Here is a 14150-nt window from a genome sequence, read left to right on the forward strand (position 1 = left end):
CAAATATTTAATCTTCCTCAAGGTAAATTATTTATTACTTAGATCTGATTTATGGCATAGGTACACCTTAAATGAATTCCCATTTTCCCAGTTATGAAACCAACTGCAAACTAGTCCCCAGGGACAAATCCACTTTAAGAACTGAGTAAACCAGCATTTATGTTACTTTATGCCTCCCCTGGGAGAGCTTCCTGCAATTAAGCATTTAAAAATCATATGATCAGCAGAAATGCAACTGATTCACTTCTCCCAACATTACAATACCAAGTTGGGCAAAGCTGTTTAAATTCAGTGCCTTGGACATAAATATAGAGACTGTAGTTTCTCAGCATGGAAATTGAGCCTTAAAAAAAGCTGCTCTCATTGCATGTTACCCAATCATGTGCTTTTGAATGTCACTGTAATCCTTCAGATATAAATGTTGAAATTCTACATGTATTTATATATTACAATCTCATATTTTAAGGGAATATGGAATTTATAATTTTATGGGGATATTTTGAAAATATAATACATAAAGGAATATTAAAACATCCATTTATTCAGCAAAAATACCACATCACCCTTTGAGAAAGAGCAATGTGTCTAAATAAAGTTTTAGGTTTTCAGTTCTTGCCAGGGTTTTTTAGTTAATTTTTGTTGCAAGATTTTTAAAATGAGTGTTTATATTTTGCAGGGTAGCAGGCAATGGGGAGGAAAAGGAAGGAGACTAACTGTAACTTATTAACACTCTGGATTGCTTAACACAATGCAACTTTGTCAAAAGTTTTATGAGATAACCGTGTTTGTCTTAATTTAGTACTAACTCGCAATGCACTTTGGGATACCTAAAAAAACTTTGCTAATAATCTACCATGAAGCAAGATTGCATTATTACCATGACCTGACACATATGGTTTAGCAAAAGATAATCCTGTGAAATGATGTGATTTTTGGCAAAATGGAAATAGCTAGAGAAATTAGCGATAAGGCAGGAAGCAATTTGGTGCTGGACCTGCCATTTATACTAGGCTTCTTGAAAGAAAGAAAAAGAAAGAAAACCTCTCTGTTACTCATGGCTCATCCATCAATTCTCAGATTTTGGCTCCTGCACCTAAACATACTCTGGGCTTCAGAGTGTAGAACACACAGCCTAATTTCACAGGTAGATTCTATTACTTTAGACATCTTCTGGTACAAGGTTCTTCTGGTGGTATGGATGACCCCTGTTGTTGTTTAGAAAAGCTGTGAATATCTGACTCTCCATCCAGGCCTTTGACAAAGGAGAGAGTCCTCCTTCTTCATTGCATTTGCCATCTTTTATCTTTAACTTTTATATTTTATTGATTTTATTGACATTTCTTTGTTTAATTGTAACATGCCCAGAGTTGTTGAGAGTTGAGTGGCATACAAAATTAATTAATTAGTTAATTAATAATTCTGACAGGCAGTACTCCTGCTGTTCCTTTCTGCTAATAAGTTGCCAAAATCCCTTGAATCTTAAAAGTTATATTGCCCATAATCTCAGCTATGACACCAGAACCTGGAAAAAGTCCATATTTTTAAATTTTGTAAAAAAAAAAAAAGTCTTCATAATTTTGTTAATAATTCAAAGCAGTGAACAGACCTAATATTCCTTCCTCCTCCAACTCCCCCCCCCCCCAACAAAAATAATTCTATGAGGTGGCTTGGGCAGAGAGAGAGAGACTGGCCCAGAACCACCCAGTCCAGCTTTCATTCTTTTAAGGCAGGATTGGAACTCATGGCCACCAGTTTCTAGCCAGGTGCCTTAAGCAGTAGACCAAATAAGTTCTATTTATACTGAGCTATAGATCTTTGGAGAAAATGAAGCAAAACTTAATTCCTCAGTTGAGTTTCCTATTTCTTGAAAGCAAAGATATCTTTACCAACCTCTGCCTTGCTCTATTATTATTTTTATGATTATTCTATATAAAGTTTTTTTCTCTTGCTGGCAGAGCTTGCTGTGCAGTAAAGCATCTTCCAAATTCTACATCAAGAAGACCAATGCACCAAATAAGTATTTTGATTATCACCTTTCTCCAGTTCACAGCAGTTGAAACTGACATCTTTTTTTCAAGTTCATGGTGGACCACCATTCTTGGCTAATGAAATGCACTTAACTTGGAAGCTTGAACATTGTTAGACCATATCTATTTTGTGCAGAAGGGTTGGTTAATTACAGCTCTGGAGATGATTTTTTAAAGTTTGTTGGTCAGTGGGCTCTCATTGGTTTATTCTGAGTAATAAAGTCTAGTCACCCATTACTTTTCTACAATACCACAGACTGATGCTAATTCAGGAATACTGTAAGAAATTATACACTAGCTCAGTCCAGCTTCTGGCATTCCCTGGAATGCTGGCCTAGAAAAAAATATAACCAGGGTCATGGAAGGTAAGAGGCCCTTGCCAACTCTCTAGAGATATGAAGTACTGACAACTGTCCTATATTGCAACTTAGACTGAAAACTTCATATCACTTTGTCTGCTCCTACCTTGTTCTTCAAGCTTAACCACCTCAATCCTGTCCCTGCATCAACAAAACCATTATTTGTTGGAACTGACTCCACCTATAATCTTATCTAAATGTCCACTGCTTGTCTTGGCCTGACTCACTCAAATAACAAATTCCCCCACTGTTTACCTTGCAAACACCATTTTCATCATTATCACAACAGCTAACAGATGGCAAATGTGGTCTCTGCAATGAATCTGAAAAAACAGGGGACCATCTAGTTAGCCCAGAGGCCTCCAAACTTGGCAACTTTAAGACTTGTGGACTTCAACTCCCAGAATTCTGGGAATTGTAGTCCACAAGTCTTAAAGTTGCCAAGTTTGGGGGGCCCTAAGCCAGCTGGTGGGAAATTGCTCAGAGTGATTACAAACAAATGGCATGACAAAGTAGCAACAATGGTGCATTGGAATATCTATAAGAAATACCATTTACTTACAAGTAGGAACTGGGAGGACCAAAACATAGAAGAGCAATAGAAAATAAATAAGCTAAAGTGCTCTGGGAATTTAGAATTCAAACCTGATACGTCCAGACTTGACAATTATTGATAAGAAAGATTTTTTAAAAATCTAGATAGTGAACATTGCAATATTTGGAGACAGCAGATTAGAACAGAAAGAACTGGAGAAATCACAAATGCAAATACTTGCAAATAGAAGTAGAACTGACAAAAGAAAGCAAGATAGAACCAATCTGGGGTATAATTTCAAAACATCTGAAGCATTATCTGAACACCACTGACATTGGCAAAATCACCACCAGTCAATTGCAAAAGGCAGTTTTATTGGGAACAGTTTATATCCTGTGATAATAGCTTTGACATTAGTATTAAATAATATTAAACAACAGTATCTGCTTAACCCAGATCCTTAAGGACTTGATGGATTGATTAAAAATGCCAAATCCCATCTAAACACCTGGCTGACTGTGCAACCAACCATAATAAAAAATTAAACTTGCATGCTATCTAACTCTCAGTAACTCTGGGTAGCTCTCAACAATCAAAGACATGATAATAAAGTCAATAAAAGGTAAAAATAAAAGATAGCAAGCACCATAGACCAGATGGAATGAAGCTAGCGGTGTCACTCTCCTTTGCCAGTGTGAACAAACAATAGCAAAATTGGGGAGGCTGGGTTCATGTGGATTTTGGGCCCAACCTTATTCCAAAACACAGGCACTGATATAAAAAAGTACACTTCCTGAGTCTGATAGATTGTTTAATCAAAGGAACCCAGAGTACATTAATCCTACATGATAAAATTGGTTGGGCAGATGCCATAGGAGACATGTATTAACTAAGCTAGTTGGGCCTTTATAAATAATAACCAGCACCATGAACTGCACCCAGAAGCAAAGTGGCAACCAGTGCAGTTGGTATAGCAGAGATATTACATGGGAATACTGAGGCATGCACTGGGAATACTGAGGCATGCACATTAATGCTTTTGCTGATGTATTGTGGACCACGTGAAGTTTCTGGGTAAAACAGCCCCACGCAGAGCACATTGTCAAGAACAGCCCCATGTAGAGCACATTGTCAAATTACAAATTAACCAGGGAATGACTAACTGTCTGAAAGACTCTCTGGTCTAGGACATATGCTGTAAGATAAGTGGTTGGCATGATACAAACTTAAATTAAGTTTTATTCATCATTTGATTGGAGTCACTAGGTCTTTCTCTCTATTTAATACTTAGCACTGGAATTCATTTTTGTATCAGATATGAGTTTAATTCCACCACTGTAATGAGATTAGCTATTTCCACTTAATAAATCTATTAAATGAACATAATTAAGATAAAAATCTTGCATTTGCTCTGGGAGGAGCCAGATAGAATTTTAACAAATCTCTCTTGTATTTCCATTTTATCAGCATAAATTTTTCGTTTAATTAGAAAAATTAGTTAGAAAACCTAATTTATAGATTTAAAACATTGCTGCTAGCTAAAATCTAATGAAAATATAACACGTAACAAATAAGTATATTGGACAAAGTGGTTTCTCTTTTGCAACTACGTCAAGAATTACAAAAGAAGGTAAGTCCAAATTCTTCCAAAACAGTACCAATATTCAAAATAGGCTTCTTTCAAAAGATAGACTTTAACTGACAGACTTTATTTTCTACTTTACATATTTAAAATATTCCAGCCCTGTTAAACACTCACATAAGTAATATGAAGGAAAAACAACAGCAACACCCAGATCCATAAATAAAAACCAACCTCCATTTTTTGTAAGGTCAAGTAAAATTAAAATTTCCTTCTTGTGGACCTGGAATTTCATATTCAATTAATGTGTACCGTCAACATTTGCTACAAAGATTGTAAAAATAATTTTCACTTGTAGCAACTGGTATAAAATAAGCTTATTATTTATATTTTTTTCAATTCTGTGCCCTTCTGTGTTACCTTCCTTTCTTTTCCTGAAACTTTTATACAGTTCTGAAATCCAAATATTATACATAACCATATGGGATTAATATAAAAGTATACAACTTAACTGCCTGGCACATTATGATGATAGTTTTCTCACTTTCTAAATGTGCACAAAAAGTATATTTTAATGCAAGGACCTGTGGACTGCGGTCCACTACTGGGCTGTGGCATATTCACAATGGGGCCGGTGTGAATGGTGGGCTGATGCACATGCACAGTCCGATTCACACCAGCAGTGGGCGCTGGCATTTGCAATCCCACTCACGCAAACAGCAGTGCTCGCAGCCCCATTCATGTGAGCAGTGGGCGCCGGCATTCCCAGTGCCTCTCACATGACTGGCGGGTCTTTATGTCCTCCGCTCACACAAATGAAGCCGTGCATGCATGCACACCTGCCCCCCGCACAAAACCATTCCCTCTTCTACCAACCCCCTCCGCATGCTGGACTGCCAACCAGGAAAGATTGGAGAACGCTGCTTTTAATGTTTTCATTTTTCTATTTCTCCTAGCGAACAATTTAAGAGCTTGCTTAAATAGCCAGGCTGAAGTTTTCACAAATATCAAGTGATTTTATTTTGAAAGCAGAAATGATCCTGCTACAACCTAATTCTATTTGCCATATGACTGTGGACTCAAAATAAATTATTTAAAAGTTGTATCCGTAGGAGTTGACCTTGACAGTATCCATCTATTAGAGATTTCTCTTACTTTCTTGAAACGATTCCCTCTTTTAGTTCTTAATCAATGGCAAAAATCTGCAATTCTAACCGCAGCAGCTGCACATGCTAAGCACATGTTCAGACAGAGACACCGAGAGTTGCACACAAAACAGGTCTTTCTTCAGATTGCTGGTATTTGGAGAGTTTCATGTGATATATTTGGCTATGTTTCTTTTAATTCATTCCTGCTGTGGCTCAGAGGAAGTCATGCCTGGCCAAGACTCCTGAGGGAGAGTGGGCACTAATCTTCCTTTATGAGTGTTGAAAATGTGAACAATGTTGAAAACAAATATATTTTTTAGAGGCCTTCAGTGATAAGACATGAACAATATGCTGGCAAACAAAATCTAGCATAGGGGATAGGAACTCTAAATATTTTCACTGCAAGGAAATAAATTGCCCTTCAACTGTGCTTCATTTCTAACTTCTCATCCCCAGCCTTCGTATCTTCCTGAATTGTTACCATGTCTACACACAGAATCCACTTAGAATGTAAGCCATCTTTCTAGAAATCCTTGACAAGGATTTACTTTTTGTTTGCTTGAGTATTCAGAAGAAAATACAAAGGCTTGCAAATAGAACTTATCAAGTCTACCTCTATTTCTTTCAAGTTTCAGTTGTAGTCTGTCCTCTTTCTTACAACAACATGATGTGACCAGGAGGCAGTGATAGTCTATCTTCCTTTGCTTGAATTTTTCAGTAGTAATTTTGCCAATTATGATTTATGCCCCAATGCAGAAACTCAAAACTGAATAATATCAATAACAACCCATCCGTTTTAGTAATTAAGTGAACCTGAAGAATAATGAGTGAGGATTTACTCAGTTTGTTTAGCTATTCTGTTTATTTTCAAGGGCTTCTGGAGAAAGAAAAGGTGAACAGAAGACAACTCTGCAAAAAATAACAGAGCTGACAACTTCAGTGAAGAGCTGGTGGATAGGTCAGCTCTTCAATCATTCCTATCCGGAATAAGAGAGGACTTGGTATCAACCAAGTGCTGGATGTAAGCAGTGTAAGTTGCTCCTTACAAAGAGATCAAAAGACAGTAGTCTCTAGCAGGTTTAAGAGTTCTGGGAGATGGAATAACCATCTTGCTGAAACCATGGTCAGCACTTTTGAAAAAATATCAAGTTTACATAATTCTTTTTCAAATCACTTTTAAGAATTGCTTGCTAACTGTTTTTCGGATACTGGAAACCTTTGACTGAAGAAATTTGACAGCAGAGGTGAACTTTTTTCAATCCTTAACCAAAGAAAGTTTTAAATGCAAGGTTTTTTTAAAAAAAAAAATAAACAGCAAAAGGGTGATTAAAACTTTTACTAGTTACAAATGGACTAAGGGTCCAGATAAATTCAAAATAAGATTATGGAATTGATTATGAAGAAGCCTTCCCATGGGAAAATGGTTTGTTAATTTTTTTGTAAAAAACTACAGTAATAGAAGACTAAAATTTGAACTGGTTAAAGGTCACCCAACTGGCTTTGTGCCTAAGTAGGACTAGAACTTTAACTGCTACACCAAACTGAATATATACTGTATAAAATGTAGAAGAATCCCTCTCATCTTTCCCACCAAGGGGTAGTGCAAAACCTCATGAATGTTATTTTATACGAAAATTGATGGGGAAAATTTGGGGTCCAGAAACATTAGTGAAAATTGAGGACATTTGTTTTGCAAGTTCCTACAGGCAGTAAATGAGAACTTTTATTCTAGAGAACAGATATATGTCAAACCCACAAAATGTTTTCATGTAAGTTGTTAATGATGGAGTCATATGCATTTTTCTAATACCTAATTTAAAAAATATACAGTTCTAATAAAATTACCTTAAATTAAATGACCAAAAGTTACTGCACATTGTAAGGATTATAGACTTCAGGTTCAGTTAAGGTCAAAATACTTCAATTGGTCACTATGCTTGGAATTTTTCAAATAGATCCTTATCAAGTTAAAAAATGTTACTCAATCTTCTTGTTCTTATTAGTCCCTTAGAGCTTTCATAATTTAATTTTGAAGTCAACTCTGTTCCAGCAACTGACAGGCAGCTGAAAATATTTCTCCAAGATCTTGATGGCTACTAAAATTTCCTGTACTTCCTTTGTCTCTTGCATCCAAATCACATAATCTGCATGTGGACAGAAGCAAGGAGGGCATACCCAACCATCTAAAAATGGGGAGTTGGGGGGGGAGGAAAAGGCAGTACAATATTTGTCTAAACTGATTTAATCAGATTTTACATTTTCCAGGATGCAAATGGAAGCATTATCCCAACAGAGAGGTTTCTGTGTGTGAATACATAACCAAACACATTCTTTTTCTTGGAAGGATATATACTATAAGACCATACAGAAGTGTGGTTCCATTCCTTCTCCAAGTATATACCTGTTTCTCCAATTGATGTTTCCTACTCCTGATTCTTTAGTAAAAATGCTTCGCGGTGCAGCACAATTACATATGTACTTCAGAAGTTTGTGAGCAGAAGGAAACAATGCACACATTGCACATACTCACTTCATTCAGCTGTCTCCTTTTCCCCACAACTGAGAAGTCCCGATAAGAACAAATCTGGTCATGTCATGCTTCCTGATTGTCAATATAATTTAACACTTTGGTGTATATAATAAATTCCATGTATTATATGCAAAGATTATACATTCATATGCAAATAATTATTCTCTTATTTCACTGTAAAATATTTATTCTACAGAGCATTGCTATTTGACTTTTCAGAAAATAATATACTGTATCTGTTTATCAGTTTTCATAAACTTGAATGTCTATTAATTTTGAACACATTGTTGTGATTCATACAATTTCAGACTTTACAGAACATCATATAGTTTGCAGACCTTTGTTAATAAACACTTTTGGTAACCTATCAGTACCAGCAAGCCTTTTTGTTAAAGAAGACACTATAGTACAGGGGTGTCAAACTCAAGGCACGGGCCGGAGTGCTTAGATGGGGTGCTTAGATCTGGCCCATGGGGCCACCCTGGAAATAGCAAAGAATTGGCCCGCGGTACTTCTGCCAGTGAAAATGGGCTTCTAAGTTCTGTTTTCACTGGCAGAGGGTTGCAGGAGGCCGTCCCAGCCGAAAATGGAGCTCGGGAGCCCATTTTTGCTGGCAGAGTGCTCAGGCCGCCATAGGCGCCCCTGACACAAGCGATGTTGAGCTGGCCATGCCCATTCTGGCCACACCCACCCCGGCCCTCTGAGGTTGAACACAACCCTGATGCGTCCCTCAATGAAATCGGTTTGACACCTCTGCTATAGTACATTACTATACTACATTATATGTACAAATGGTATCTGTGCATTGGGTACATCAAGCACAATACATGTAAGATTATTTACCCACCTTTACATTATCATATTGTACATTTCCCCATCCTTGGTATATATTACAGACTGCTTTTGAAAGATGCACATCATGAATTCACAACACAGAATAGCAGAGATGAAATATAGCCTATCATACAGTACATAATAACTTATTTGCCCGCAATGTAAATTATTCTTTGGGGTGGGGGGCTTCAAATCACTGTTAATTCCTGGAAACTGCCCGGATAAGTCCCAGCCATTTTTTGGCAAGATTTCAGAAGTGGTTTGACATTGCTTGCTTTCTAGGGCTGAGAGACAGTGACTGGCTCATGGTTACCCACCTTAAGGTGGGTCAGGAATTCATGGACTTCTGTTTTCTTGTCTGGTACCTTAACCACTATACCAAACTGGCTCCCATCCTTCCTATTACTAAGGCTCATGTTCTTGTGCTTTCTCATATCTAACAACAGGGAAGGAAAAGTTTGCATTTTTTAGTTTCAGATTATAACATCCACACTCCACAAGCTGTGATTAAATAAATACAATAATTGATTTCATATATACAGTTTCACTATAGTTATAAGTATCATGGTGGCGCTGTGGTTAGAATACAGTATTGCAGGCAAATTCTGCCCACAGCCTAGAGTTCAATCCTGAGAGAGCTCAAGGTTAACTCAGTTTTCCATCCTTCCAAAGTTGGTAAAATGACCCAGATTATTGGGGACAATATGCTGACATTTGGAAACCGCTTAGAGAGTGCTGTAAAGCATGATGGAGTGGTATATAAATCTAAGTAGTACTGCTATTGCTACAATTAAAGCATAATTCAGTCAAAATATTCATATGTAACCACAGCTGGAATGTTTTGGGGAGGGTTTTTTCAGCAAATCTTTATAACACAAGATTATATACTCTATCTCCAAGAAAGAATATTGATACCATCCTAAGAAAGAATATTGATATTGCCTATATAATAATGGAAATAGGATGACTATTTTTAAAACATGCTGATAGTAGAAAACTATGCATAACAATAGCAACAACAATTAAGCATTCATCACAATCTCTCTCATGTATTTGAGGAAAAGGAAAGTAGGATTCTTCTCGTGTGTCCTTTACTGTCCGTAAATGATCTCTAATATGTTTAAGAATGTGATTCTTCATAAAAGCTTTGACCTTACATATGAATCATCTTGAAAGGTAAATGTCAAATGTTAGTTAAACTCGATATACTGGTAATACATGACAATGGTACCAGTATAGTTTAGATCCTGTCTTGACAACTAGCCAACCTTTCCATCATTCTTTTTTGCCTTAACACACAGTATTTCTCCATTTAAAAATATTGAGAGCCAAATTCAACAAACTGGGACCCCTGGAATCCAATCTATCCCTACTCCTGCTATATAGCCTTGTTTCCTTTAGATTAGGTAAACAATTATCACAAATGGCATATCCCACCATGGCCTCCTTCCTATTAAGCCTTGCATCTGTCATCCATTCTAAGCCCAGAGGGAGAGTTTTTCTTATCATTTCCTGTAGTGATTTTTCTTTTCAGAAAAAAAAATGAGAGCAGAAAACATTACTTTCCTCGAGATATTTATAGTGTTCATCTGATAAATTCATTTATTAGAATAAATGAAACTTTATTTGCAGTGCTCTGATTCATTGTTCATTATTCTGACCATAATAGTTGGGCAAAGGCTTATGTACTGAAAGAAAAAAACTTGAAAACAACTGAACTGAGAAATGAATAGAACTATGTATAATTAGGAAGAGTCCAGGAAAGTAATAATCCAAAATCAGGATTCAACAGCTGACATTAAGCTCAAGGTAAGTAAGAATAATTTATATCAATAGTTCTGAAACCATGTCTGTTACCTTCTCAAAAACTGACCTTCCCACTACAGATCCTATGACCTTTAGGGAAATGCAACTGTTTATTCCGTAAGAAATAAATTTTAAATTTAGAAATCACAGATTTGGAGAAAGGAAAATGTAATATTTTTGCTCTTCTAGTTTTCCCATACTTTTTAAATTTTTGTATTTGGAAAACATTGGTCTCAATGTAAACAACAACAAACAATTGTAATCAATAGTATTAAATATGGCAATTTAGCAAAAAGGTTTAAAAATAATAATTTCTAGAAAAACTACAGTGGCATTTTCCTAAAAAAATCACAAAGGTATTTCATTTGTTCTAGAATGATCTCTGAATCATTTACATATATAGGTACATATTCATATGATTACAATTCCTCTGTACAAAAGAATCCTTAAGTATTTATACAAACATATATACGGCCTGAATATCTGGGCTGAAAAAAAATCAAGATGACCCTGGAAAGAATGAGGGGTATAAAAAAATCTTCTATTTGCTTCCATCTAATGTTGGTCTCAGTTTTGAAGCCCAGATATTATAACGTAAACATATATTATTTGTATATTATTTGAAAATTAATAAAAAACCTGTACATTAGAATAGAATAACAGAGTTGGAAGGGACCTTGGAGGTCTTCTAGTCCAACCCTGTTTCGGCAGGAAACCCTACATCACTTCAGACAAATGATTATACAATCTCTTCTTAAAAACTTCCAGCGTTGGAGCATTCACAACTTCTAGAGGTAAGTTGTTCCACTGATTAATTGTTCTGTCAGGAAATTTCTCCTTAGTTCTAAGTTGCTTTATTAAAGGTTGCTTTAATAACTGCTACATTCTGACTGGAATCATATGCAGGAAGTCCTCGCTTACCAACTGCAATTGGAACCAGCAATTCCATTGCTAAATAACACAGTTATAAAGTAAAACATCATGTGACCACACTAAGTTTACAAAATTAGTTTTGGCTGGGATTAAGCAAATCACTTGCGGTTGTTAAGCACATCATATGACCACAACTTGTGATTTCCTGCTATTTTCCCCACTTACTTTGCTTATTGGAAACTGGTACACACACACACACACTCACACACACAATCTGAAATAATGTGCATTAAACTCAATAGAGGTTTACTTCTGATTTAAACATTTCTGGAAGTGTTTTCTAACGTCTGTCTTACAAGATCACTTAATATAGACTACAAAATTATGTACTTTCTTTATAAAGATAAATTATTTTTGCCAATTATTGATCATTTACTTGTTAGATTCTATTAATGTATATAACCTTTAGAGTGAACACAGCTTTGAAACACACCAGTAGATAAATATTTTAGATAAAAGAAACTGTTATAGATGCTTTTTAAACAATATGTAATGTATTAGAATAAAGTACTACCTTTCTAATTGCAAAAACAGTCCCTGAAGATATGATTTGTATCTATGATAGCAATCTATAGATACATGGTGAATGAACCAAGGTAAATGCAATCTTAAGCTTACCTTTTGCATATTTGGCTTGATACAGCGAACAAAGAAAGGGTTAGATGTGCTTAATGTTGCCATTAAGGAATGCAGCGAATCCTAAAAAAAAGGGAGAGAGAGAGAGAGAAAGAAAGAAGCAAAGGAAGTGTTAAATTTCCAAACTATCTCAGCAAAGTTTTCCTAATAATCACAACAGCATCACCTGGTGGCACAGTGTGCAAACTGAACTATAATTTTCTTATACTTTTATTTAAAATAAGCTCTATGACAAAGTAAAATTAATCATCAGATAGATAAAATCAATTTTGCTACACTATGCGTAATGAGCTTATCCTTATCTAGTGAGCGGTGTCAATGGCCTTAAAACTCAGAACTGAATATGTTAAATATTTAAATCAATTCTCATTTATCAAATTTACAGTGGAAAACAATTTTAAATTGCTCCTGAGTCTCAAGGACAGAGATTTTTTTTTATGCAGAGTACATTTGCCCATAGAAGTTGCCAAGAGTAAAATATCAGGTTTTGCTTTATCAAGAGATAAACCTAAAAAAGTCTGCTTTACCTATATGGCAGGCTTACACTTAGAAGGAAGGCTATTGATGATTATGTATGGCATCAAACCAAGTAGGAAAACAAACAGTGAACAACTGGTTTCAGCCAAGAAATAAATATTTTATTTTAAATGATCAGGAAAACATTCTGGAAAAAAATCCATATTCATAGCTGGAGACAACAAGACATTTTTTTTCTTAGCTGAACATGATTTGATAGGAGATTTAGGCAACAATATTTTACAAAACACAATGTCTGGAAAAACTCATGAAATGAAAAAAACAACAACCTTAAATTGTAAGCTGACTGTGGGCTTCCGATGCTTGCTCCCACACTTCAAAGTATCTTGACCGCTGCGGCTTGAAACATGCTCAAATAGGTCATATATGAAATCAAGGCTGAAACAGGAATTTAAATAATGTTTAAATACATAATGAAAACAAAGACCCTTTTATACAAGGACTGTTCTTTCCTTTAAAAAATATGGCTGCTTTTTTTATTGATGCTTCCCCACTGCTTGCCTGCTTGAAACGGCGGACAATCCAAAATTAGACACCAAGTAGATTTAGGTACTATCATTATCATTTCCTCTGAATGTAAGAGCTGAATCAAGATAAATATGCAATGACTAGAAAAAGACTGCTGGCACATTACAGAGAACACTGCATTTAGACGAGACCATTGCCCTGTCATGTGATATTACATTAAATACTATCTCTCACATTTTGTGTATCTCGTACCTATAAAGATTTAACTTTACAGCATTTTGATGAATAGGCACATAGTGTTGAAATCATATTCCATAATACTTTTGTTAGCTTTTAAGAAGCTACAAGTCTCTGCTGTTAATAAGCTAACTAGACCTCTTTGATCCTGTTGATGGGATGACCAAATATTTTTATTTATTTATCGAATTTATTTGCTGCCCATCTCACAATTCAGGTGATTCTGGTATTGCAGAAATACAGCAGAATCTGAAGTTCTCCAGGCATTCCTGAACTGTCACTAACGTCCAGGCCAATAGTGACAACTTCTATAAGTTGGTTAGTCAGCAAAATCTGGAGAAAAAGGGTTACCTATCTCTGAAGTACAATAATCTCTTGAGTATGGTACTGAGCTTCTGAGGGAAAAGGCACAAACAAAACTAATTGTATTTTTGTTTAATTTAGAAAACAGTTGTGTTATCATTCCATATTAGAACTACTGCTCAAGGTACTTTACACTATTTGTGTAAAGAATGTTG

At 35.7% G+C, this 14150-nt stretch overlaps 1 protein-coding gene across 2 annotated transcripts in view; it reads right to left on the reverse strand.

Annotated features, from left to right (window-relative positions):
- The window catches only part of MYO10 (myosin X), a 158582-nt gene that overhangs the window by 53512 nt on the left and 90920 nt on the right, over positions 1–14150 (reverse strand). For both annotated transcript variants that reach the window (XM_026673440.2, XM_026673439.2), the window contains 2 exons: positions 13197–13305; positions 12373–12453 (listed from right to left, as the gene is read on the reverse strand). In XM_026673440.2, coding sequence (XP_026529225.2) covers positions 12373–12453; positions 13197–13305 — 190 coding nt within the window. The remainder of the gene's footprint in view (positions 1–12372; positions 12454–13196; positions 13306–14150) is intronic.

Source organism: Notechis scutatus, chromosome 3 (assembly GCF_049901735.1).
Source record: "Notechis scutatus isolate UNSWTSFEM ecotype Mainland chromosome 3, rNotScu1.2, whole genome shotgun sequence".
Classification (NCBI taxonomy): domain Eukaryota; kingdom Metazoa; phylum Chordata; class Lepidosauria; order Squamata; family Elapidae; genus Notechis; species Notechis scutatus.